The sequence below is a fragment of the Numenius arquata genome, chromosome 9 (genome assembly GCF_964106895.1).
Source record: "Numenius arquata chromosome 9, bNumArq3.hap1.1, whole genome shotgun sequence".
NCBI classification, from domain to species: domain Eukaryota; kingdom Metazoa; phylum Chordata; class Aves; order Charadriiformes; family Scolopacidae; genus Numenius; species Numenius arquata.
Window position 1 is genome coordinate 34,610,123 of NC_133584.1, and position 25,945 is coordinate 34,636,067.

General features: G+C 39.1%; 1 protein-coding gene across 2 annotated transcripts in view; it reads left to right on the forward strand.

Moving 5' to 3' along the window:
- Window positions 1-25,945, forward strand: part of KHDRBS2 (KH RNA binding domain containing, signal transduction associated 2) — a 387,275-nt gene that overhangs the window by 195,034 nt on the left and 166,296 nt on the right. For both annotated transcript variants that reach the window (XM_074153323.1, XM_074153324.1), the window contains exon 4: window positions 8,615-8,761. In XM_074153323.1, coding sequence (XP_074009424.1) covers window positions 8,615-8,761 — 147 coding nt within the window. The remainder of the gene's footprint in view (window positions 1-8,614; window positions 8,762-25,945) is intronic.

The following is a 25,945-nucleotide window of genomic DNA, read 5'->3' on the forward strand; positions in this document are numbered from 1 at the left end:
CTGGAGTTGACTTATATTTCAACTCCATATATATTTTGATAGTGCATAGCAAAATAATTCATTCAGAACCTTAAGAATTTCAAAACATTTATTTTCATGTAAGTCTGTATACTTAAAAGACAAAATGCCCTTTGCAAATCTTATGAAACAAATATCCTATCTACTTATTCCTTGGAGAAAAAGCTGTATTCTCATAGGACTAATAATAATAATAAATTTAATGACAGAGAAGAAAAAAAAACAGAAAAGGAGGGTATAGGTATTTAATTTAAATTTTCTGGTTTGTATATTTTCAACAGAAAATACTAGTTTTGATGAAACACAGCTTTTGAGAACACTCTATATACTTGACAGATATCAAGATGAATGTTTCCTGAAAAATAAGAATTGTAGATAAATATATAGCCTACTATTGTCAGTGTATAGAATTCTTAGCATAAATACAGTTAACTTTTCAAGATGTCTGATAATTTGCCATCAGCTAGCTTTTTTGAGTTACCTAAATACTTAGTAGAGATTTCTAGTGTCTATAACATTTATATGATTTTAAGGTGCTTGATCGCCTTCTCTGTCTCTAAAAAAAAAAGAGATTAAAACATATAAACCTGCGATAGCTTGGCTCCAAAAACAATGAAATAAATAGAGCTAGAAAAATGTGGTAGAACTAGTAAAATTATTTCCGGAAAGTAAGAATGATAGCAGAGGAAAAGAAGATACTTTTTCCTCCAACGGGTGTAAACAAAGCTATGTCTGCTCTGCTCAAATGGTCTTTTTTTCTTGTGCCACAGGCTCACTGCCTTATTTTTGACACAGTAAGCTCTTAAAGTTCTTATAATGTCATCAGCCATTATAAAATATCTCTAGTTTTATTTTTTTAAAATCATTAAATAACTGTATTTATGCTTTTGAGTGTGTTGATTTTGCATTTGACTCTCAGCAGCCTGGTGTAGTTGAACAAAACCCTTTATTGTAGTAAGGAGCCCTTCCTAAAGTGATGGTGAGGTTTGGGAACATAGTCATTAGTCTTGGTCACTTTGCACAGAAACTCATCCTCGCCAGTAGCTCTAGCGGTCACAGCTCATACTGTGGCAGAGCCCAAATAATTGGTTTTAAACCCTGAGGTAGTCGTGTATCATCTAGCATTGGAATCTGCTGATTGAACTAAGGAACGCATTGAAAGCAGCAGGCTTCACCCAGGTGTGTATTTAGATTAGATCCCTTGGAGCTTGCTTATTTCTAGCAGCAGTTGCCTAATGGCCAAGTGATTCTTTCCTATGTTGGTTTAGCTTTTGCCTAGATTTGTACTATTATTGTAATTAATAGATAGCAATAATGAGTTGTTCCTTTGTGTAGAGGGTTCTGCTATGGCCCTAGAATAAAACTGCAGCACAGGAGAGTATGGGGTGGGATGGAGGTGGAGGCCTTGAAAGCAAAGGCATGGGATGATGAGGAAGCTTCAGGGCTGTAAACAGGGACTTGGCATCAGGGTCACTAAAGGAGGGACACTGGTCACTAAGGGAGGGACATCTTGGAATCTGAGTAAAATCATAGAATCATAGAATGGTTTGGGTTGGAAGAGACCTTAAAGATCATCGAGTTTTAACCCCCCACTAGAACAGGTTGCTCAAAGTCCCATCCAACCTGTTCTAAATCACTTTATAAGTAACATAAATCACTTTATGAGAAACAAAGAGAGCAAAGAAAAAGTACACAGCACGTGTCAAACTTGCCATGTATAGTGAATTTGGATGGAGAATGGAGTTACAAAATGATGGAGAAAGAGCAATTTATGTAGTGTGTTCACAAACCTAAGAATTACTCTAAGTGCTTCCTGGAGAGAGGAGGAAGAAATTATCACCATTGGTATTATACATCCTGCAGCAAAGGACTCAAGGTGCTGCCAGCTCACAGCAGTGAACCTCACCAGCTGAAGCCATTCATCTTAGGGACCCTCCAGGGCAGTGGAAGGGTGAGGGATCACCAGGGAAAAGGTCACACACTAGAAAGTTTATGTATGTTATGTATAGAAAGTTTATACTTTAGGTATGGTAATTGTGCATTTCTTGAAGATCTTTTATTTCCTGCATTGGCTTTGCAAACTTACAATTCATTGTTATATTCATTGAACATCTTTGGTTTGGTTAGTTCCAGCAGCAGTTGTCTAATGACCTTCTTACCTATGCTGGTTTAGCTTTGCTTAAATTTATACAAGTTTAGGAACATTTCTAGGTTTGTGATCTCTGTATCTGCTCCATCAGTTTTCTGGCAGGTAATTTATACATAGGTCATTCATTGTTGGTCACAGTGGTCACTCGTTGTAGCCTCAGTTTTGGCACATAACACTTTAATGTGTTAACCTTTCTCCTAAACATTTATTTTCTTTCACAGAATTTACATTTTTTCTTCATTTAACATTCACCCCTGGTATTCGGGCTCTTTTGATGGTGATTCAATGGTTGTGTTATCATCACATTATTCTACTGATTTTTCTTTGTTTTGCTGCTCACCTATCTAAACAAAAATATGATCTGGGTACAGCTTAGTACCTCTTTGCCATTAAGGTGTTGATGTATTTCATTATGAAAAGCATCAGGAAATAAATCACCCTTGAATTGAAGGGCCTGTTTGCCCAAGGCACTACTGAATGTACACAAATCTCTGCTCCATTTCACCAAAGAAACTACAAGAATTTTAATGATGCATCAAGTATAGAAAAATATGTTTTGTAACCTGTATCTCCAAAAATTTCCTCTCTTGTAAGCGGTGTTCTTTCTACGTGCCTGTACTTCCTTATGGAGTCTCTGTGCCTGACTGCGGGCGTTGTACATCCACTCTTAGCTCTGCTGTGTGAGCTTTCCTTATGTAGTCACCATCTCCATCTTCTTCATTCTTCTTCCTGGAGTGAGAATAACTGGTTTAAAAACAAGAATCGAGGGATGGGTAAGCTCTTTTAGCTTCACTGTATTCTACTGAGAACTGTCCCATTCCCCCTCATACATTCTCAAATTGTTCCTCTTTTTTCGTTTGTTCTCTATTTCTCCACTGATGGGACCTAGCACCTGAAAGCTTTTTGACCCCAAAACAGGGACCACCAGGAAATTATACTTATTCTGTTACTGTACAGTTCACTTCTTGCTTTTACTATAATCAGTGCTGCAGACAACATCTTCATTTTTGCATTTATGTCCAGATTAAAAATTAATAGGTTTGCATTTGTCAAACTGCATGCTCAATAATTTTCTTCTGTAGAATTGTCCATTGATCTTATGAATAATGCCTCTGTAGCAATAGCACTGTGATTATCGTCTGTGCCTAGTCTCTACGCTGTGCTTTTATTTGCAAATTCTTGCAAGATGTGAAATCCACTGCAACTCTCATATTCTTCAAGTACCTGTTGTTTCTTTTCATAGCTGTATTTGTTACTTTATATGAAGTTCTGTGTAATTGCATGGATTAAATTTATCTGAGATCTACACAATTCCTGCTGCAGGTCTCTGTGCTATTAGTCTTGGATATTCTTGTTATTTCAGTTTTATGAGGACACTCTTTATTCATCAATCTGTATTGTGTAATTTTGTTTGCTATGCAAACTCCATTTGTTCCTTCAAGTTCCTTCCAGTAGTTTTATTTAAGCATTTTGGCCAGACAGAAATCAGTTCCCTGTCAGCACACATCCTTTTAAAATGGTAAGATTGCTTTCTCCTCCAGAGGTAGTTCATCGTTTTTCTTGCCTTTGTGTTCTTTCTTATCACTCACATACTTCACTTTTGCGGAAGTCGATATTCCTCAGATTTCTGCTATAGACTTTTATAATTCATTTTCCCTGCTTTGATCAACTGGAAATTATAAAACACAGCAGATGTTTTGAAATATGTTACCTTTTATGACAGAGCGGGTTATGGAGCCATGCATCAGGTTAAGGATGGGTGGGCTTCAGCACCATGCGACAGACACAGCTGTAAGGCAGCAGATGAGGATGACGGAGGCCTGAAGCACATAGAGTGAGAGGAGCTGGGTTTGGGTTTGGAATATAGTACTGTCGGTCTTGAGCGAGGAAGGGAATTGGCATGCAGAAGGGAGTGGAAGAGGATCAGGACAAGGGGGCGGTTGTCTCTGGATGGCAGTGCGTGTTTCCTCTGCTGTGCTCAACCCACAGCGGAGTTAAACATCCTCACCATGCAGTAAGTAAGAAACATATTATTAACCTGAGGGTCAGTACTAAGAGAGATTGCCATCACTGATCCAGAACCCCAGAATAAGGGTAGTTCTCTATGGTGAATCCATCAGGCTTTCAATGCACATTGTCTTTCACTGCGATTCGGTTCATGTCTACATGAGTAGGCTTAAGCGGTTACAATTCCTGTGCAAGGGCTGTGGGCGAATGTGGGCCCAGGTGGCCAAGAAGGCCAACGGCATCCTGGCCTGTGTCAGGAATAGCGTGGCCAGCAGGAGCAGGGCAGTGATGGTGCCTCTGTACTGGGCACTGGTGAGGCCTCACCTCGAGTGCTGTGTTCAGTTCTGGGCCCCTCACTACAGGAAGGACACTGAGCTGCTGGAGCGTGTCCAGAGGAGAGCCACCAAGCTGGTGAGGGGTCTAGAGAACAAGTCATACGAGGAGAGGCTGAGGGAACTGGGCATGTTTAGTTTGGAGAAGAGGAGGCTGAGGGGGGACCTCATTGCCCTCTACAACTCCCTGAAAGGAGGGTGTAGAGAGGTGGGTGTTGGCCTCTTCTCCCAAGGGAATAATGACAGGACCAGAGGAAATGGTCTGAAGTTGGGGCAGGGGAGGTTTAGATTAGATATTAGGAAGAATGACTTTACTGAGAGGGTGGTCAGGCCCTGGAACAGCCTGCCCAGGGAGGTGGTGGAGTCGCCATCCCTGGAGGTATTTAAGAAACGTGTAGACGTGGCACTTCAGGGCATGCTCTAGTGCCCGAGATTGTAGGGTTTTGTGTGTGTGTGTGTGTGTGTGTATGGTTGGACTCGATGACCTCAAAGGTCCCTTCCAACCATGAAGATTCTGTGATTCTGTGACCGGACTGCTGTGTAGACCCTGGGAAGGCTGTGCAAGCCCAGCAGGGTCTGGAAAACTGCTGGACATGACACAGGAAATCGTAGACCATATAAAGCTGTGAGAATCTGACAAAAGTCACAGGCAGCACCATGGGGAAGAGCTGGACCACACAGGTGGTTAAGACAGAGCTATATGAGAAACAGCTGAAATCCACAGGCAGTTGGACTGGTACATTAGAGACCTTTAGGGGTGCAGAGTCTTGCAAGTCCAACAGCACCTAGATAACCTTATAAATAATACCACATAAAATGGATTTATGGTAATCTCACTCATTTTGCCCTCACATGGCAGATGCTAGAAAGCCTCATAACCTGTCTCAGCCCTTAGCAGTGCTACATGGGGTGTTTGTTCATTACTCTTTCAGTTTGAATCAGAAGCGCAGTTTAGAGAAGAGGCTTCTGATCATTCCCAATTTCTGGGCCATCACTTACAGTGAGCAGAGATCACAGGGTGGGAACTGGACTCCTCGCCTACAAAACTAAACCAAAGTTTGGTTCCAGAAAGGGTCTCTGTCTTCTAACGGGAACTTAACTCTGTGCAACCAGGCTACAACTAGCAGGAAAGAAAACCCACTGAAGCGCTAGAGGAGGGGTCGTGCCGCCATCCTAAATACAGTGTGGATGTCGGGTCCGCAGCACTGACCATTTTGCTGTGCAGTTGGGTTGTGTTGCTCACTAGTGAAGGCTTACGAAGGTGGTGTCCAACTTCACGTGCTCCTGGGAGAGCCCGTTCATCCATACTGCACTTGGAAAGCTGTATTACCTGCCGGTTGATGTAACCCTCCGTGTCAACGAGTGTCTCCTCAACAGTGTGAGCTGTGTCTGTTGTTTTGCTTGTTAGATGCCTGATACCTGACATATGATTACAGAATCACAGAATGGTTAGAGTTGGAAGGGACCTTAGAGATCATCTGGTTCCAACCCCCCTGCCACGGGCAGGGACACATCTCCACTAGAGCAGGTTGCTCAAAGCCCCATCCAGCCTGGCCTTAAACACTTCCAGGGATGGGGCATCCACAACTTCCCTGGGCAACCTGTTCCGGTGTCTCACCACCCTCACAGGAAAGAATTTCCTCCTAATATCTCATCTAAATCTCCCCTCTTCCAATTTAAAACCATTACCCCTTGTCCTGTCACTACACTTCCTGACAAAGAGTCCCTCTCTGGCTCTCCTGTAGGCTCCCTTCGGATATTGGAAGGCTGAATATAATTAAATGTAAGACTACACGCAGTCCTAAAATGCTCAGTGATACTCACTGGCTTTGGGAAGCAAAGCTTGGTACAGTACACGTGGTCTATGAGTTCTTACTTTTCCATCTTTTTCCTGAAGTGATTGAAGTTTCTCTTGCATACATGCTTGCAATAAAAGAAGCATTTTTTCTGACACTTTACCCTGCTGTGAGAAGAGGTACTGTGTAAAAATCCAAGTCTTTAACCCCATGTGTTCTGCAAGAAAAAAACATCATTAGATATCATCAGGAAGAAATGCTGAGGATCTCTCTAACAGCCATAGAAATGACTGCTGAGTCGTAACAGAAAGCATGTGCTAAACCGGGAAGGAAGGTTATAAAATAATGTGTTTTATAACTTCCTGAGTTTGTCAAGAAAATAAGAGAAACATCGTTACCGTTGTTACCACAATGCAAGCATACACCTAACTTTCTGTGAGACAGGTCTGCATTATAAAATCAGGTTGCTGATGCCTTAGCTGTGCAAAATCCTCGTCAAAATAATGAGCCACACGTTATTTTTTACTTTTTCTACATTTGAAAAGAAGATTCAATTTATATTTTTTCCAAAGTTTGTTGGTAGTCTTCTCCTGAAAGACAACTTTTGGGGCTTTCTGGTGGTTTTTTTTAGAACATTAAAAAAGTAATATGAAAGAAACTTTCAGCAATTGCTAGGATGCCTCTTTATAACTATTAAAACTTAATTGTGTTGAAATACTTCATGTCAAATTATTCCAGAAGCTGCAATCAAATGTTTATTTCCAGAAGACTGAAAAGTACTGTAACATTTCATGATAGACTGTTATGTTCTGGTTCTCATGGACATTTCAATGAGATTTCAGCGATGAGCTAAAATGCCAAAGCTACTGTAAAGATAAAAATATTCTACCATCTGTGCTGCTTATTTTGATTTTTAGTTTTTAGTTGAAAACAATTATGTCAATTTTCAACTTCTTAAAGTAAAATCATGGATCATATTCATTGAGTTATGAATTTATTTTCATCTGCAAAACCTTGACTTATCATGGAGTCTCTGGAATTAAAGGATGCAACCATTGTGTGTTCTGTGAAAAATCAGAAAGTCCTTGGGGCTGGATCTTCTACTGTAGATAAAATGAACTGTGTGCACAGTGTTTGAAGCATAGCATCGTGCAGATATTTTTGGTGTCAAGCAATGTCATAAAACAGGCAAGGTTAAAATAAGTGAAGTTTATTCAGAATTAAATAGGGTAAATAAATGAGAATTGTAAACTATTGTTACAATTTTTATATCTTAGTTACCTACATGTTCATAAAGTATTATTTTAGTACATGCTACTAAAAAGCTACAATTTCTTAGACAATTTTAATCAGTTTAGTTCTTTTTCTGTGATTATGTTTTCCATCTATAAAATGCAGATTTACATAGATATTTTCTTCAGAATTACATTTCTCAAAATATTTTTGGGAACTGAGTTTTCAATTCATCATTTCTTCAGCATTATTTATTGCTATCTTGTGTAGTAATGACATAGATTTTTATTATGTTGTCATAGCCAATGCCTTTAAAAGGATCACTATTTTATATCTTTGCTCTTTATGCGGAGGTAACTCCTATGAATGTGTATTACAATTACGTTCACTGTCTCAAAGCCTTGTATAAGAAGGTGGATTGAAGTTTCAGAGCATTACTCTTAACATTAAGTAGGATAATTAGGCTTATTTCATAGCTGGAAAACTGGCACCCAAAGATTGTCAAGATAAATCTAGATGAGGTGAATCACCGTCTTAAACAGTGTACATCAGGTACCGTATATCAGAACTGGGACTGAAACTCAGACCTCATGTCTCAAATAGAAGTACTAGGGCATGCTTTCCTTTAGCGATACTAAAATGTGCGTCCTGCAGATACTTATTAAATGACTTAAAGACTTCAATAAACAATAGCATTTCTTAGAGTGCTCCAAAATGGTTAAATGGATTTTTTTTTTAATTTTTTTTTTTTTTTTTGTGAACAGCTAAGATTCAGACAGATTAATGCAGCTTTTCCATTATGGATTTAATATTTCAGTACTTGCTTCTGGAGTATTTAGCATTTTTTTCCCTGTGATGATTAAAATCTGTTGTAGATGATAATTATGCTGGTTTTATCATTCAAACACTCAAAATTGATTTTTAAATTTTTAAGTGGCTTGTACTAGACTTATTTCTCAAAGGGTTTAGAAGTCTACTTATATTATGTCCTTTCGTCATGTTCTCTGTAAATGCTAAATCAATGCAAAATTAGTAGATTCCCAGTTTTAAAAAAAACCAAACCACCCTTTTTTTCGTAGGAGGAAGAACTAAGGAAAAGTGGAGAAGCCAAATACGCGCACTTGAGTGATGAGCTTCACGTATTAATTGAAGTGTTTGCTCCACCTGGGGAGGCGTATTCTCGTATGAGTCATGCCTTGGAAGAAATAAAGAAATTCCTCGTTCCTGTAAGTGGCTTTTAGCATTCTTCTGTGACTGGTTATGCTTTTGCTGCGTCAAATTTGTTCCTTCTTTAAGCATCTTTAGCTGAGGGGGGAAAAAAAAAAAGTTGTGTTGAACATTCATCTTTCATTCTTTCATCTCAGCGAGCTGCCAACCAGGCCATTAATTGTCACAGTTGATCGCCTGATATATTTTCTAGATGTTTTATTATTTCCATTTCTCTTTTTTTTTTTTTTTTTTTTTTGCTTTTCTTTCTTGGTTTTTGGAGAGAAGGTGGATTACTTTTTTTTTTTTTTTGGTTGCAGACATTAGTCATTAGTATGGGAGTACACTTTCAAGATTTGTAAATATTTAAGTCTGTAAAACCATTTTTGTATATGTAATGATTTATCTGAATATCTTACTAATGAAGTTAATTAATTTCTTATGGAACAAACAGCATGAGCAAAACATTCCTCAGACGTTTCTGTTCAGGCAGCTCATCACGACTCAGACCACAGTTTAGCGATCCTCAATCAGCTCGGAGGGCACAGAAACATATTCTAAAGCTGGGGACTTTTCAGTTCCATTTATACTCTACTACTATACTTTATCATTTTCTGAAATAATTACCTTTTTGTCTATTGATTTTCCATCAAACTCTCTGAAATTTATTTTCTCCACATTTATACAATATTTCGTTGTATTTTCATACTTAAAATTTGTCCTAGAATTTAAGCATGTGCATACTAAATACTAAGTAAAGGTTGCTTTGTGTAGTACTAGAATTACATGAGTTATCATCTGAAGTCTATCCTGAGACTATTTAGCACTCTAAAAATGTTCAGAACTTGCATTACTTGAGAGAAACATAATGGGAGCTTGTTTCTATTTGTGATAAAAAAAATTAAGTGCAATATCTGTTCATATCTCTCCATAATAATGGAAGGATTCAATGAATGCCTTTTTATTACGTGTAATATGAATCCAAGAGAAGAGATATTCAGGTGAGGCATACACGTGTTTGCATGACAGAACTTAAACGTTTTATTTGGTGGGGGAGAAGGAGAATGCAAGTATAATATTTAAGTAGTGTATTTAAAATGTTCAAATCTTTTAGAGCAACTAAACAGTTTTTAACTACAAAATAAATAACTTAAAATTGTTAAAAATAAACAGCTGGATATTTGTTTTAAATCATAAAGTTCATTGGCACCAGGTGAGTGCCCGTAAGTGAGCTACATTTTAAACAAGTTGACTCTTTCTCATTCTCCCTGTCCAACCTCTTATTATGGTTCCAATTTGGGAACACTGGTAATAAAATACTATTCCAAATTCTGGGAAGTAACCCAAGAGACAAGAAGGCGTTTTTTGCATGATTTCTGACTCTCTGTTGAACATACAATACGAGGGACAAATCAGGTCAGTGTTGTAACGCTGGCAACGTAACATGGAGTGACCCGTTGGCTGCAAGTTAATGGCAAAGTTCCACCAAGGCCATAACACTGAAAGAAAATGTATAGTTAGGTAACATGTTCTAGAGAAGTCTGGAGTGTTACAGCTAAAAAATGGTAACAGGGCCAATTACAGAGATCGCCAGGCTTTGGAGAACCCTATTTCCCGTTGTTTGTGAATTTGCCAAACTTTAGTTAGTTTCTATGAGAGGTTCCTGTTTAAAGTTATCTTTGTACATCCTCTTCGTTCTGGAAGAGAGCTCCAGCATGGTGCAGTGGTGATGGCACCTGTTCCTATGCCCCCTGGATTTTTAACGCCCATTGGGTATTCTGTCCAGCCTGAGAAATCTGTTCTGGGTGGGAAGGGAGAGAGAGCGGTGTGTGATGAGAGTGATGTTAAAATTTGTGGCAAGTTGCTGTTGTAAAGCAAGCATATATTTTGTGTGACACATTATTTATTGATAAGGATTATATGTATTTTCCAGCACAAGTATAATAGCGACACTGGAGGAAATACAAAACCAGGTTCTTTGTTACAAGATTTTGGACTTGGTTGGCAGCAGCAATAATTGCTCCAGACAAGTAACAATTGTACTTTATGACTTGTTTGTTAGTTTTATCCCCTCTGCTTCATTTCAGATATACAACAATTTACAAGGCAATTATTATCTGGCTGGTTACAGCACGTGTCAAGGGGTTTATACTCAAAAAGCTTGCGCTACATAATTTCCTTTTTGTTCCCTATTTACAGCATATCTTGAATTTGTTTTATGATGTTTTGTTGTTTATAAGACCTAATTTATTGCAGCAGTGAATATTAGAATTGCATGACAGGGATGAAAGCAGTAGAATCTAACAGATTTATTTGTACCAAATCAAGGATGTAATAAACTATTCAAATGAGTTTTTACATTGCTTATGAATTTTATGAAGTTTAAGTGAAACATTGCCCTCAGAAATTACACTGATTGTGTCAGTAAGATGGAAGAATGTTTTTATACTTTATCCGTAAGTTTTAATGAGCCTGAATTTTGAAATAAATGCCTAGAGAATGTAATAATAGAAAAAGAGAAAAATGTAGACTAGGACTGAGAAAAAAAAAAAAAAGAATGTTTATTAACTGAAGCAAAGATTTAATGAACAAGGACTTTTGATTTAAATGTGATTACTTAATTTTCACCTTTGACCTTGCCCGTGGATAGTTTACAAATTTTTACTAGTGAAGTTTTCACCTCCAAGTGAGAGGCAGAGACTAAGTGCCCCTACTTACCCTGGCTGTTCTGCACGTTAACACGTTTCAAAGCTGCAGGCGGCTCGGGCCTCGGGTGGTGCGTTGCGATCCCTCCAAGAGGCATTTTGGGGAATGGTTGCGCCCCCAATATCGGCAGCCTTTGGCGGTTCGCTAGCTGACGTGCTTTTAAAGCCAAGCTGCTTCCTTTACTTCATTACTGCTGCTCCCGTTTTGCGAAGGCCTCGAGGTCTGCGTGGGAGCTGCCGTCGGGGCAGTGCTGGCTGGTGGATAAGATTTATTTTTTATTTTTTATTTTATGAAAAATTTTGGCCTTTGGGGGGGTTCTTATATCCAATTACCAGCTAGATTTTTATTTTGATGTTTACTTCCAATATGAAAAATTGAATATAATCGAAATATGACAGATCAAAAGAGCCATGATTAAGAAAAAAGTATTAATACCTCAGAGTTTTGAAACACAATTGCCTGCTCCGTTGTTTGGGTGTTGGGGTTTTTTTTGGCAACCTAGTAAAATTAAAACCCCAAAGTCAAGGTTTTGAAATGAAATGAAATGAAATTTGGAACAGATGTTAACCTAATACAAGTTATCCAGTATTAGCTACATGGAAAGTACGAACAGTAGGGATGAGTAGGAGGAGAACATGTATTTTGCAAATTCACCTCTGTGGCCAACACAGGTTCAATAAAATCCATAGGTATCTGACTGCTAAGTACTTCTGACCCCGAACTGCCAGGGACCTAGTCTGGGTGAGGAATCTAAGGCTGATGTTATGTCTCAGTGCCCCAGAATGGGATGCAGGGTCAGTGAACTAGAAGGGGAGATGTTTAAAATGGCCAATGTCGGGTGGAAATAGCTGATTTCAAAAGGTTCGTATTTATTAAGTGCTGTGAAACTTTCTTCACCATCAATGAGCAATGAAATGCTGCATCATTCTTATCAGATGTGACTATATCATTCTGATTTACATCCAAACATACAAATATACTTTCTGACAGAGCTAATATTTCCATATAGCAAGGGGCTATACCATCTTTAGCACTAACACATGCTAAATCTTTTTCTGATAACCATTTCCATCCCTTGAAGCAGAGCATTTTTATTTGACATGGTTAGCATCCTCCCTGGAGCACAAGTCTTACGAGGAGAGGCTGAGGGAGCTGGGGTTGTTCAGTCTGGGGAAGAGGAGACTGAGGGGAGACCTTATTGTTCTGTACAAGTACCTGAAAGGAGGCTGTAGAGAGACGGGGGTCGGTCTCTTCTCCCAAGTCACAGATGATAGGACAAGGGGTAATGGCTTCAAGTTGCGCCAGGGGAAGTTCAGGTTGGATATTAGGAAACATTTCTTTACTGAAAGGGTTATCAGGCATTGGAATGGGCTGCCCAGGGAGGTGGTGGAGTCGCCATCCCTGGAGGTATTTAAGAAACGTGTAGACATGGTTCTTCAGGGCATGCTCTAGTGTCCAAGATTACTGGTTTGTGGTGGGGTGCTGTGTGGGTGGGTGATGGTTTTTGGTTTGGTTGTTGTTGTTGTGTGTTCAGGTGGTGGGTGGTGGTTTTGTTTGTGGTGGTTTTTTTTTGTTTTTTTTTTTTTTACTGTTGGTTGGACTCGATGATCTCTGAGGTCCCTTCCAACCACTACGATTCTGATTCTGATTCCTTGGGATGGGGAGGGAAGCAGATACTGGTCATTGGTTTTATGTGGGAGTGCTCTCTAACAGGGAGCTATTATGTAGAGGGCAGGTTGCAGCTGCAGTGAGACGACCGCTTTGAAAAGCTTGTTTCCAACTGTGCGGTCAGATGATCGGCAATTGAACCAATTACCACTTTAAGAGCTGCCGTTCAACTTCCTTGTATACATTTTCCTAACCCCTCGTATCTGCTTTACATTGAGGCGTATTGGCACCACTCCAGGGCTGGGAGTAAGCACACAGTCATTTAACGCAGCCCAGTTGATGGGCGATGGCTCGTGATCATCTGCTGATACACTTCGGAATTTTCTGAGGGTGTTTATCAGATCAGATCCGATCAGATTTCTTTCTTGGGAATTAGCGTGATAAGGCAGCAGGTGAAAGCAGGTTTTTATGATGTTGTTGTTGTGAATTCAGGCTACAGTGTCTTCCAGACTTTCTTGTAGGTGCCTAAATCTCTTCCTGAGATTGAGTAGTTAACTTCAGTCCTCTTATCTCACCTTGCTCCGTGCCTTTGGTTAAAATAATTTTCTTACCAATCGTTTAAGAAGAATAAGCGTTCTCACTGATCCAGCTTCTGGTGTCAGCTCTTCAGTCTTCCTAACTAAAGATGGAAAAATACTGAGGAAAAAGAGCCTTTCAGTGAAATAAAAAGTTAAAATAATTTCATACTGGGAGTTATTCATACCAGAAATATGCATGGAAAAATTGAGATTTCAGGGGAATTGAAAACAAACTTCGATATCAGTTTGTTTCAGCAGAAACAATTAAATAATCCTACAGTAGAGTTTAATCACTTGAAGTTCTTTCTCTAGCTAATGTTTCAAAATAAATTGTTTTACTTCAAACATACATTTACAGCATGTATAGTAACTACAGACCAAAGTTACTAATGATGTCTGATGCCGTGTTTTGCTGGCAATATTGTAGTATATATAGCACACAGTAACAAATTTTTGTCAAACAGAGTTCTGACTGGTTTATAACAAGTATATGTAGGAATGTGACATTTATTTTGCACTTTTTTTTTATTAGCCATCTGAATTTCTTCTGTGCTGCAGTATAATATGGAATCAGTATTTGCATACCATTTCACACTCCATGGTTTTGTAATCTTACTTTTGTTTCTAAATAAGCCATATTACTAGGGTGGGGCGGGGGGGATCTGTCAGTCTTTTTGTCCTTTTTCAAAGAAGCTCAAGAGGCAAAATATTTCCCTAACTATGACCGTGAGAAGCGGCACAGCTCCATCTCTAAAAGAGACATCTTTTATACCTGTCAAACTAAATAATTTATACCTTCACATTCTGCAAAGATACTTGCAATAATAAATAATTACTGTAGTAATTATGTAAAAACTGCAATAAGGAAATAATTTGAGCAGTTGTTTCAGCTGTGCTGGGTTCTGTTTCTCCCAGTGTGCAACATCTCGGGCAATTTCACACACAAGTCTTGATAATCAAGAAAAAAAAATTCAGAGATTCCGTCAAGGCCCAAAATGTCATAGCATTTTACTTCTTCACAGCTTTTTTTTCCCTAGATGTTACTTATCAAATCAAATTATTATAAATATGTTAAAACACAAGGGTACTCAAGAGAGTTATGGTAGCTTGTGGACACTGGTTCTTGACTTGTTACAGACTCTGGAGTTTTTCTTAACCAGGATATTGGCTGATTGAGCGGCAGCACTTGCATAGTTTAAACCACTCATTTTAAGTGTGATGAAAATAACCCTAAAGTTGTCCCTCAAAGTGAAGGTTTGGGGGCGAGATGTACACTCAAATGGCCTTTTTAATTGAAGATTAAACTCCAGTATTTCTCAACTGAGTGAATGTTTATGTACTTACAGATATACAGTATAAAACACTGGTCCTTTCTGCGATGAAGCTATAAAATGGATAGCAACACAGAGAGTCCATAATTCCTCAAATATCTAAGTTTGTGCCGTGATGAGTGGGTTGCCTGTTGGCATGCCAGAACAAGAAGTATCTTTTACCTGGGTTTAGCTGCCCAGCTGCCTCAAGGTGGTATAGCTGCTTCACCGCCTCACCTGTGGCTGATGCTCCCACTGAGTGTATTAAAACCTTTTTAGATATGCCAGAGGCGTATTTAGTCTGTGAAAGCAGTCTCTTGGTGATCTCTCTCTGACATACAGAGGAGTTAATATAAAAGGCACAGCCTTATTACCGGAGCCAGCCCTTTGTTTTGCCTTTCAGATTAACTGGAGACATTAACCTGATCAGTATTTTGCACTGACAATTAAACTGAGCATACTACTGAGACGTTGCCGTAGTTTAAAGAAATATTTACAACTTGCTTGATGAACCTGTGTTCATCAGCAGTCTCCCTCGCCGGGGGAGGTTCAGGTTGGATATTAGGAAGAATTTCTTCAGTGAAAGGGTTATCAAGCATTGGAACAGGCTGCCCAGGGAAGTGGTTAAGACACCATCCATGGAGGTGTTCAAAAGATGAGGTGATATGGTGCTCGGGAATATGGTTTAGTGTTGGTGGTGTTTTTTTGTTTTAGTTGGTTTTGGTTTTTTTTTTTAAGGTTGGACTAGATGATCTTAAAGGTCCCTTCCAACCTAGGCGATTCTGTGATTCTGTGTGATTTTATAGCCTTGTCAATGCTTCCTCTTGCTAGGGTATAGTATTTTTACTGGTGACAGATCAGAAGCAATGGTTTGGCTGTAGGTGATAAAATCCATGCAGATAAATTTGAATTCTACAGTATTGCTCCTGGTTTCATCATAGTAGGTCTGTAACTTGCAGCAAAAAGTTGGCTGCGGTGTTGCACATTCGGCCGCACAAACCCCTGCCCCTCAGAGGGACCGCCAGACCCTCCTACACATCTGGTGTCTCAGTGTGCGAGTACCAATTCGGCCAATCATCTCACCAGTAAAGGTTGGGTGTTTGGCCCAGTGAAGCAGCTGCAATTTCATCTTCTGAAAAGAAAATTCCATGTGGTTGTATATGAAAGTAGGCATGAAAAGTGTACCTAAAATAATTGTTTTTCGTAATGAAGAAGAAAAAAAATTATGTGCAAGATGTTGTTATGTGTTTCCATCTTATATAATAGTCTCTTTTATTTATCAGCCATCAATATGAGGAAAGAAAAGATTGGTATTGGGGTTATAAACATAGGACTGAAAGCAAGGAGTTTAGTTATTATTTATTATTTAAAAGAGTTATTTATTTGACTCTTTCAAGGAATTGGTTTGTGGATTAGCCAGGTTACTTTATCTCTGTTTCACTTGGTTCAGCAAGATGGCAATGGGATTTTTGAGGTTTAATCCATTTGTGGAGGTAGGCTCAAATAAAAAAATTCTTTTCCTACTTTAATTCAAATTGAAAAACAGATAATACCCAAGCAGTGTGTTGGGATTTGGGATTTGTTTGGTTTTTTCGTTTCTTTGTTTGTTTTAAAAAAAGGGGAAGAGAGAAGGTTTTGGTGGCACTTTTAAACTTTTTATCTATTTTTTTTCTAATGTAGCAAAGGTCAGTGTAGCCAATTTTGAGGATGCCGAGTTATGCTTGCTTAGGAAAGCATAAAAGAAAAAGCACAAATACAGAGTAATCTTTTTCTTTGTTGTGTTCTTTCAGCTTCCAGCAGTCAAAAATCGAATCTTGTCAAGGCTGTATCCAGACCATCTTGCCTTATTACCCTGTGGTAGATTTTTCTTCTTTTCCCTGAGTTTGTCAAATGCTTTTTTGAACCTTGTTTAAGTTTTTGGCCTCAGAAAAACATCAGGTGGCAATGAGTTTGACAGTTCAGTTATGCACTCTGTGTAAAACCAAAAACCCAAAAGCTCACTTCTTGTTTGTTTGAAGGCAGCTGTTTAACGCTTTATGAGTGCCCTCATCTTCATGCGTGGTTAAAAGCAATGGGTAATCTTACACCGGTCCTCACTCTTAAATTGCTCTGGATTTGTTTCTTTTCTAAGCTACCCTTGTTTTCTTGTACAGAAGCAGAGTTAGCTCTGGTTATCCATGTGACATACCTCTGACTGTCCTTTCCACATCTTTCAGTGTCTTCCTTAGCATACCCCTTTGGTTTTCTGATGGATTGGGTTGGCCAGAACGGCACACAGTAGGCTCATCTCAGTAGCCAAGAAGCAGTGCACTAATGAAATGGATCTTTTGTTATGTTATAGTTTAGCGTCAGTTTTTTTCCTAGTAGTACCTACCATTCTTCCCACTCAGACTGATTTGATGTTTTCTGATTGGAAATTGTAAAAAATCCAGGGCAGCTTTCTTGAATGATAATAACTAATTTAGAGCTGTTTACTTTCAGTATTTTAATGTTTATCAATACTTAAGTTTAATTAGTTTCATGTGCATTATTTTACTTTTATCAACATTCAGTTTTTTTCTGCCAGTTTTATTTCTAATAACTGAGTATAATGAGATCTTTCAGCAGTTCTTTGCAGTAACCTTTAGATATTATTGCTCTGAATAACTTCAAATGAAATGCTCACTTCACTATGCAAATTTTTTTTTACATAATTTATAAATAGGGTGAGCAAAACAGATGTTTTGAGTCACTTAAACTCTTCCCCTCAGAAAACAGAAAATTATAAAAACAGCCCAGCTATTCTTAATATTCTTTCTTCTGTAACCAAAGAAAGAGTTTTTAATCAATATGATGCTCTCTCACCTTTTGACAACTTTTGGTGCGGCTGATGAAAGTTTTGATCTCCATCAGTGGAGATCTTTAAAAATGGATGTCTCATTTGCTCAGTGCCATGCTATATGACATAAACCTGTTCAGAATAATCTGTATGAAGGATAAAGGTACATTCATCTACAGAACAGACTTGTAAAAGACCAGTGACAACAGTTGAATACGTTCATGTGTGCGAACATGAGAAGGTTTCAGTAAGTAAAGGATATATATTTCTATATATTCCTGATGTTTTGAAAGGTTCAAAGTGTCCTAATGGCAAGGAAAACTTCATTGGCATGAGAGATTTTTGAAAGAAAAAATACGTTCAAATATCAAATTGAAAACAAAAGATTGTTGGCTGACAATGAAAACAGCTTTCTACAGAAAAAAAATTAACTTTAGTTTAATATGGTATTCATTCAGCCTCAGTTATGAAGGGATAGCAAGAACATAAACAATCATTGTATAAAAATCAGGGAAAGATGCAGAAGACAGATTAATAACAATTAATTTTATAAAATAAAAATTCTGTGTTTAATTGAATAGTTGGGAAGGAAATATGTGGCCAGCAATGCAATGATAATACAAATTATTTCTAGGAACATTAGAAATACAAGCAATCCTAAAAAGATATAGTCTTCAAACCCTCAAGATGGTAACTTTATCAATAACATTAATGATGCAGAAAAAAGCAGAATGTTTCCTTAATTATCAGTTGTTTAGTTGGAAAAATATAGGATGGTGTGGTATCTTACCAAAATGATGCAATACTTGGCAGTTACTAGTACAGTAATGATAATTTCAAGAAAAAAGTCAGGAAACTGGAGAAGAGATCATAGTGTGCTGGTCTGAAAGGAGTTCTGTGAGCAGCAGAGCTAATGAAGTCTGATTTCTAATGACTTCGTGTCTCGTGTTTGGATTTGGAGGCAGTAGGTAGGAGGTGTATTCTCTGTCTGAAAATTTCATGTATTCGAGACATTCACAACTTCACTCGTTTGTAGGGTTTTTTTTGTTTGACCTTATGTGAGCATTTGCTCCTCAGTAAGGGCACTAACTGTATCTTCCTCACCCTTCTGGATAAGTGCTTTCATGAAACTGGGAAGGATTGACTGGTTTAGGGCTAGGGGACATCTCTCAGGATAGAAATGCAGCCAGTGAAAGAAAAACTTGGGGTAGCAGTGTGACTGTGTGGTGATTATGCTGCGACCAGCCTGACACTAGTCTTTCACTGAATAGTTGGGAATCACAGAATCACATCGGGTTGGAAGGGACCTCTGGAGATCATCTAGTCCAACCCCCCTGCCAAAGCAGGTCCACCCAGAGCAGGTTGCACAGGAACGTGTCCAGGTGGGTTTTGAATGTCTCCAGAGAAGGAGACTCCACCACCTCCCTGGGCAGCCTGTTCCAGGGCTCTGCCACCCTCAAAGGAAAGAAGTTCCTCCTCATGTTTAGGTGGAACTTCCTATGTTCCAGTTTGTGCCCATTTCCTCTTGTCCTGTCCCTGGGCACCACTGGGAAAAGACCAGCCCCATCCTCTTGACACCCACCCTTTAAGTATTTATAAACATTGATCAGATCCCCCCTCAGTCTTCTCTTCTCCAGACTAAAAAGACCCAAGTCCCTCAGCCCCTCCTCGTAAGGGAGGTGCTCCAGGCCCCTCATCATCTATGTAGCCCTCTGCTGTACCCTCTCCAGCAGTTCCCCGTCCTTCTTGAACTGAGGAAAGATTGCAACTTATAAAAAAATTGAGCAAGGAAACTAACCACTGCTTTAATGTTTTTATGGCTTGATTAAAATAAATTTATCAATACATCTGATTTCATATTCAACGCGAAAGTTTGTTGATAAAATTAATTGTGTTAGTGACAGCTGATATTCCTGTAAAAATCTACCACTTGAATGATGTAAGAGACAGGGCTCAAAACTTCCTAGTAAGAAAAATTCCCTAAATAGGAGGGTCTATAGCAATTTTCTTAAGGATGTGGTATGTGAAACTTCTTTGTCAAACCTGCTTTGTGTATCAAATTTTGAAGACAGAGATTTGCGTCTTGATACTGGATTATTTTATTTCAGCATATTCCTGTCTCAACGCAGCAGGTTCTTTTGGGTGGGACCTCCAGAGGGGCGCAGGGAGTGCAATACTTACACCCTGGAGCAAAATCCATAGCCATTAAGCAGGTGAGGAGATGTCTTGTGCGAGACCGGTGCCTCAAACTGCATCCCCAGCCATCAGCCCACTGACACTGACGCGTCAAGAATGCTGAGCATTAGGATGCATCTTCTATCCTGCTTCCCAGCTAGGTTTAGGCACTTAACTTTGGAAACATCAAGATAAGAGACATACCTCCAGAGAAAGGAAGTGTGAAATTAGAAAAGGATTTTGATAAGAGAGGAATCATTCTCTGGAGCTGCCCGTAGTCCATTGACTACTAAGGGAAACCATTGGTGACCTAGATTAAAACAAAATGAAACTCTCAGAGGTACACAAGCCTTTTTTTTAAAAGGAAGTCTATATGAAACGTAATCTTTCTGAAAAGTAACATGATGATACTAGAGTCTAGTGATCAATTTTGTTCAGAGCTGACTGGAGAAAGAGGAGTGAGGGGTCCGGTACCCAAAGCTCTTAAAGGGAATCAGTTGGGAATGATGGGACAGAATCTCACGAGTGAATGGAGGTAGGAGCTCGCTCAGAGAGGAGGGCTGAGGATGGATGCAGAAGTCAAAAAAAGCATGCTCAAGAAGTATCTCATGTTTCCTATTTGATTGACTTGAGTACAATTACTGTCTACCTACTTGCTCTCCATTTTCTTTCAGCTGTTTGAAAACTCTTTGATGCATGCAATATATTTTTACACTTCTTACTAACTAAACACGGGGGAAAAAAAGAAAGGAACTATCTTCTTTAGACGTGCTAGAACAAGATTTGTGTCTTTTAGACAATAATTCAACTTCAGCATAATTTTCATGGCTGCATAACTTGTGAATACCTGGAGAGTAACAACTCGGTTACAGCACTGTTGAAAATCAGAGTTTGTAGGGCCAGATTGGAGGAAGTGAGAAATTTTTGGAAGCAAGCAGTGTGACAAGCTGGGCAGGATCTGTAGCTATTTCTGATTAAGGTACATACTTACATTTCTGTTTATAATGAATACTTACCGCAGAGTTTGCCTGAGAAGGACAGTACAAGAAGGAACTGAAAACAATGGAAAGTCCTTATTTTTCAGAACTTTCCTTTTGATTGTTTCTTCATTTTTTGTAAACTGTCTTAAAATTCAAAAGTAAGATTATGAACAGTAGTGGGCCCCAGGCTCTTAATTAGGCTCTAAGAGTAGGGTTAAATCATAGAATCATAGAATCATTCAGGTTGGAAAAGACCCTTGGGATCATCAAGTCCAACCATCTACCCTACTCTACAAAGTTCTTCCCTACACCATATCCCGCAACACCACATTTAAACGACTCTTAAATTCATCCAAGGATGGTGACTCAACCACCTCCCTGGGCAGCCTGGTCCAGTGTCTGATCACTCTTACTGTGAAGAATTTCTTCCTAATGTCCAGTCTAAACCTACCCTGTTGCAGCTTGAAGCCATTCCCTCTTGTTCTATCGCTATTTGCTTGTGAGAAGAGACCAGCGCCAACCTCTCTACAATGTCCTTTCAAGTAGTTGTAGAGAGTGATGAGGTCTCCCCTCAGTCTCCTCTTCCTCAAACTAAACAGTCCCAGCTCCCTCAATCGTTCTTCATACGATTTATTCTCCAGGCCCTTCACCAGCTCCGTTGCCCTCCTCTGTACCCGCTCCAGCACCTCGATATCTCTCTTAGGTATTGAGGTGCCCAAAACTGGACACAATACTCGAGGTGTGGCCTCACCGGTGCTGAGTACAGGGGGACAATCACCTCCCTACTTCTGCTGGTCACAGGAGTTGTCAGTGGGACAACTGGCAGGCAAACACAGGCAGAAAGTGACTTTTTGCAATCAGTGAGGGATTCAGTGAGAATTATGCAGAGAAAAATAAAAACAGCCACTTTTAGAGTGACAGTTAATAGCTTTACATCGTCGTTACTTTTGAGGAAGTGAATAAATAATGCTTTGTTTTAAAGACACTATTTCTGAGTTGTTTTAATCTATCCACAAGTCCCTAGCCTGTAGCATTTCTTTAAGTGCCAAACGCTTGTGGGCCACCGAGTTACAACAGTCAGGGAAAAGCAGTCGAGAGGTGTAAAATAACAGCAGTTACAGCAGGTTCAGGAAACCAAAGCTATTATCTCAGAGGGCTAAGAAAATCCCCTCAATGTCAAAAAGGGCTATTGTATCTAACACGGTGCAGAGTTACACGGTAGGTAGGTATAATCTCTGCCCAGTCATTATCCTTAAACTGATCAGTTAAAAATCGGTGAAAGGAACCAATGCTAAATTAAACAAAGATTTTGCTCTGATTTTAATGGAGATTTCTTTTCTGCCTATAAACACATCAGAATGACAGATTGTGCCTTGGGTATTGGCTGGTCTACACTTGTCTGTGTATCTTGCTTTGAAAAGCACTTAATAGATTTACGTCAATCTGCGAAACAAACTGCATCCAGGGTAGGAGCTTGGATGCTAAACTGAGAGCAGGTGCAGTTAAAACCAGAGGTGATATAAAGCTCTGAAAAATATTTGTGCAATGGGAATCCTGATGGTCTGCTTCACTACAGCATCTTCAATGTGGTATGGTGATTTGTGTCATAAAATGGTACGAGTCCCAGATATGTTATTGCGTACCTTCGTGAGAATGGGGTTTTACCGGCTCCATCTGTCTCCCACACAGTGTGAAATGTGTCGCAGTATGTTTAAAGAGATCTCTGTTTTAATTTGGTTAATCAGTCTTCACTCCAAGCTCAACTTTCTGCATGGTCAGAAATCATATTTTCTGCTGGAATGCGAAAGCCCCTTTTGTTTTGTAGTGCAATCATACATTGCAATAACTTAAAAAGATAATTTCTCCTGTGTCACGTGTCAAACTAAACCGCTGAGTCATATCCTTATTATTAAAATGGCAAACAAACAAAATCTGAATGTATTTCATTTTCTGCCAAACCCTAGCCTGTTTTTATGTGAATTACTGTATGCAGGGGCCACAGTCAAAGGCTTTTTATGCAGTATATCAATTAAATCTTGCCGTGTACTTCAGCCCTTTAATCAGTTCTGAGCTGGAAGTTAATTTACGTAGTTTAAGGCCAGAGGGAACAGAGAATCTGCATTGAGTTTGTGTATATTATTATATACTATTATAGTGCATGTATTGTGTTCCGTATAATGATATATATCGTTATACTTATTAGAAATTAGATTACTATAATATAGTGTAGTCTGTTATTGTATAATGCTAGGCTGTTAGATTTTGTCCAGCTACCCTTCTACTGAGACCACCAGGTTTTGTTGCACATCTTGCTCTTGGGTCATCCTGCATGACAAGTCCTCTGCTACTGCCTGGCACCCACAGCAGGTGAGGAAGAATACCTGAATGAGCAGCTGAGGACTTTTATTTATGGAAAAATGAATCTTTCCAACCAATTTGATCAGAGACCAAAAATCAAGAAGGGAGGGAGAATTCCTGTTTGTTACTAAACCTGGCAGTTTTCCTTCTGCATTATGTGATGCACCTGAGAGGTTTCTCTCTACTGGCATAAGCTGACTGGTGTCCTGTCTTTAAGGGGGGCAGATTTCTTGTGGTTCACACGTATTTCTTGGGAAAATAGTTAGAAGGATAGGAAAGAATGCCATCTGCCTGGTATTGTATTGGGGTCAGAAAAACTTCTTGACCCTTCTAAGCGACTTATGCACATCTTCTTTAGGCGTAGGTATTGAGCATGATGGGAATAATCTAGGCACTTCTGTGTCCCCGGAAATTGCGAAGAGGAAATCAAGGGAGAATTTATAGATTCACGGATTCTGAAGCCGGAAAGTACAACTATTCACTTCGAGCCCCAGCTCACGCAGGCAGTATAATTTCTTCCAAAAACTGTACTAAATATATGCTTTGGAAAGATATCAAATCTCACTGCAAGTGCTCCAGATAATCTGTAGCTCATCATCTTCCTTCTAAGCTTTAATTACCCTTACTGGTAGGAAGCTATGTCTGTTTTCAAGGTTGGTGCTTTTTAGCCCCTAAATTCAGTTTCCAGTCAGTAGTTCTGTGTCTTTGCCACATTAAAAGCAGCTCCTCCTCTTCCCAGCTATCGGTTCTCCCTTTCGGTCTCCAGAGAGAGGGCGTCAGAGAAATCAGATGTTTCCTCAAACCAGTCCTTCAATAAACAGGATATTGTTATGAAGCCTCATTTCATAAGGCTTTTGCTATTTGACTGCTTTCTCATGTCAACTCTTGTATCTTGCCCCTGTAGTCAGAAGAGCCATGTAGATTTATGACAGTAATTTCATCACATCAGACGGGATAAATAAAACCTCAATTTTCATTGCAAATACAGAACCGAAACATAAGTTAAATTTCTCAGTGTTTCCTGTAACTGTCTTTACAACTTCACTTAGCAACATAACTCTGTTTGACCTACCTTTTGGAGTGGGGTGGGGGAGAATTGAAGGGAGTAATCATATTGTATTTCCAAATGCCTGTATGTTGCCCTTAATCATACTGATCACTCTCATTTCACTGATATCTTTAACTTTCATTATTAGTCACCAAAATTAAACAAATACTTGTCCATCGTTCTTACTGTCATTTTTACGTTGTTTTTGTTCTGACATAGGCATTTAACCTAAATTCTTATTGCCCAGTTCGGCATTTTTAATATCGGTGGCATTTGGGATACATGGGCAGCTCGCAGGATGCTCTTCAACAGGTCCCAGCTTTTAATAACATTTCTGACTGCAGGCTCACATTCCCAGACAGGTATGCCAAGAACAATTCAAGTTTCAAAAAGATGACCCTTTAAAAGTATTGAATGTATTCCTGATACAAAATTGCAGAAAACATATCAAGATCAGTGTGTGCCTAGGCATGAACTAATTTTCAAGTTGAGCCTGCGCTGTCAGGATAGTTTCACTACTGACTTGTTCTACACTGAACTCAGGCTTTTCTTTAAGCAATTACAACCAAGCCTGTTTTAGCAGCATTATGGTTTCATTTCGGTTGCATGTTATGATGTCTAGCAGATATCCCAAAGATGAAGTCAGTCCCATTATACTTTTTTTTTTTCTTCCTGTGTAGTAAGAGCAGAAGTTTAAGGAACATTTTGTGTTCTTGCACAGATGAAGTGGTCTGTAATACATGCACGCTTATACTCTATCCTTTGCCTGAAGAAAGGTCTAACTTCTGTTATCTGAGGGCCTGAATCTTCTTTTGTGAACATTGGCCTTGAAGTAAAGTACCATCTTCCTGTCTTCTCATTTCCCACTAGACAGTGCTTAAAAGGTCTTCTCTGTACTTTGTTTTGGGTACCATTACAAAATCACAGAATCTTCATGGTTGGAAGGGACCTTTGAGATCATCGAGTCCAACCAAAAAAAAAAACAACCCCACAACCAAAACCAAACAAAAAAACCCCAAACAAACAAACAAAAACAAAGCAAAAAAACCCCAAACCACCACACACCACCACACCCACAAACAGACACAAACCAACAATCTCGGGCACTAGAGCATGCCCTGAAGCGCCATGTCTACACGTTTCTTAAATACCTCCAGGGATGGTGACTCCACCACCTCCCTGGGCAGGCTGTTCCAGGGCCTGACCACCCTCTCAGTAAAGTCATTCTTCCTAATATCTAATCTAAACCTCCCCTGCCGCAACTTTAGACCATTACTGTGCAAGATCTGCCAGTAAACTTCTCATTGGGATCTTCTAATCTGATGTTTGTCGCATCTCTCCTTTGTGGAGATGGGACCACATATAAGGTATAAAAGAATGGAGAAAGTGAAAATAATGGGATGGGAAAGCAAAAGCTAAACCAAGGGGAATAAAGAAAACTAAATTAAATTTAATGACTTAAAAAATTATGAATAGCAATAGAAAGATACTATCTGTGGTTGCAGCATCTATGAAAAATTTAGGCACCATAAATTTTGTTTAAATTTTCAGGAAAAGTAGCTTTTAAATCAACTATAGCATAAATATTTGTAATTCCTTTAGTTATGAAATATGAATCTCAAA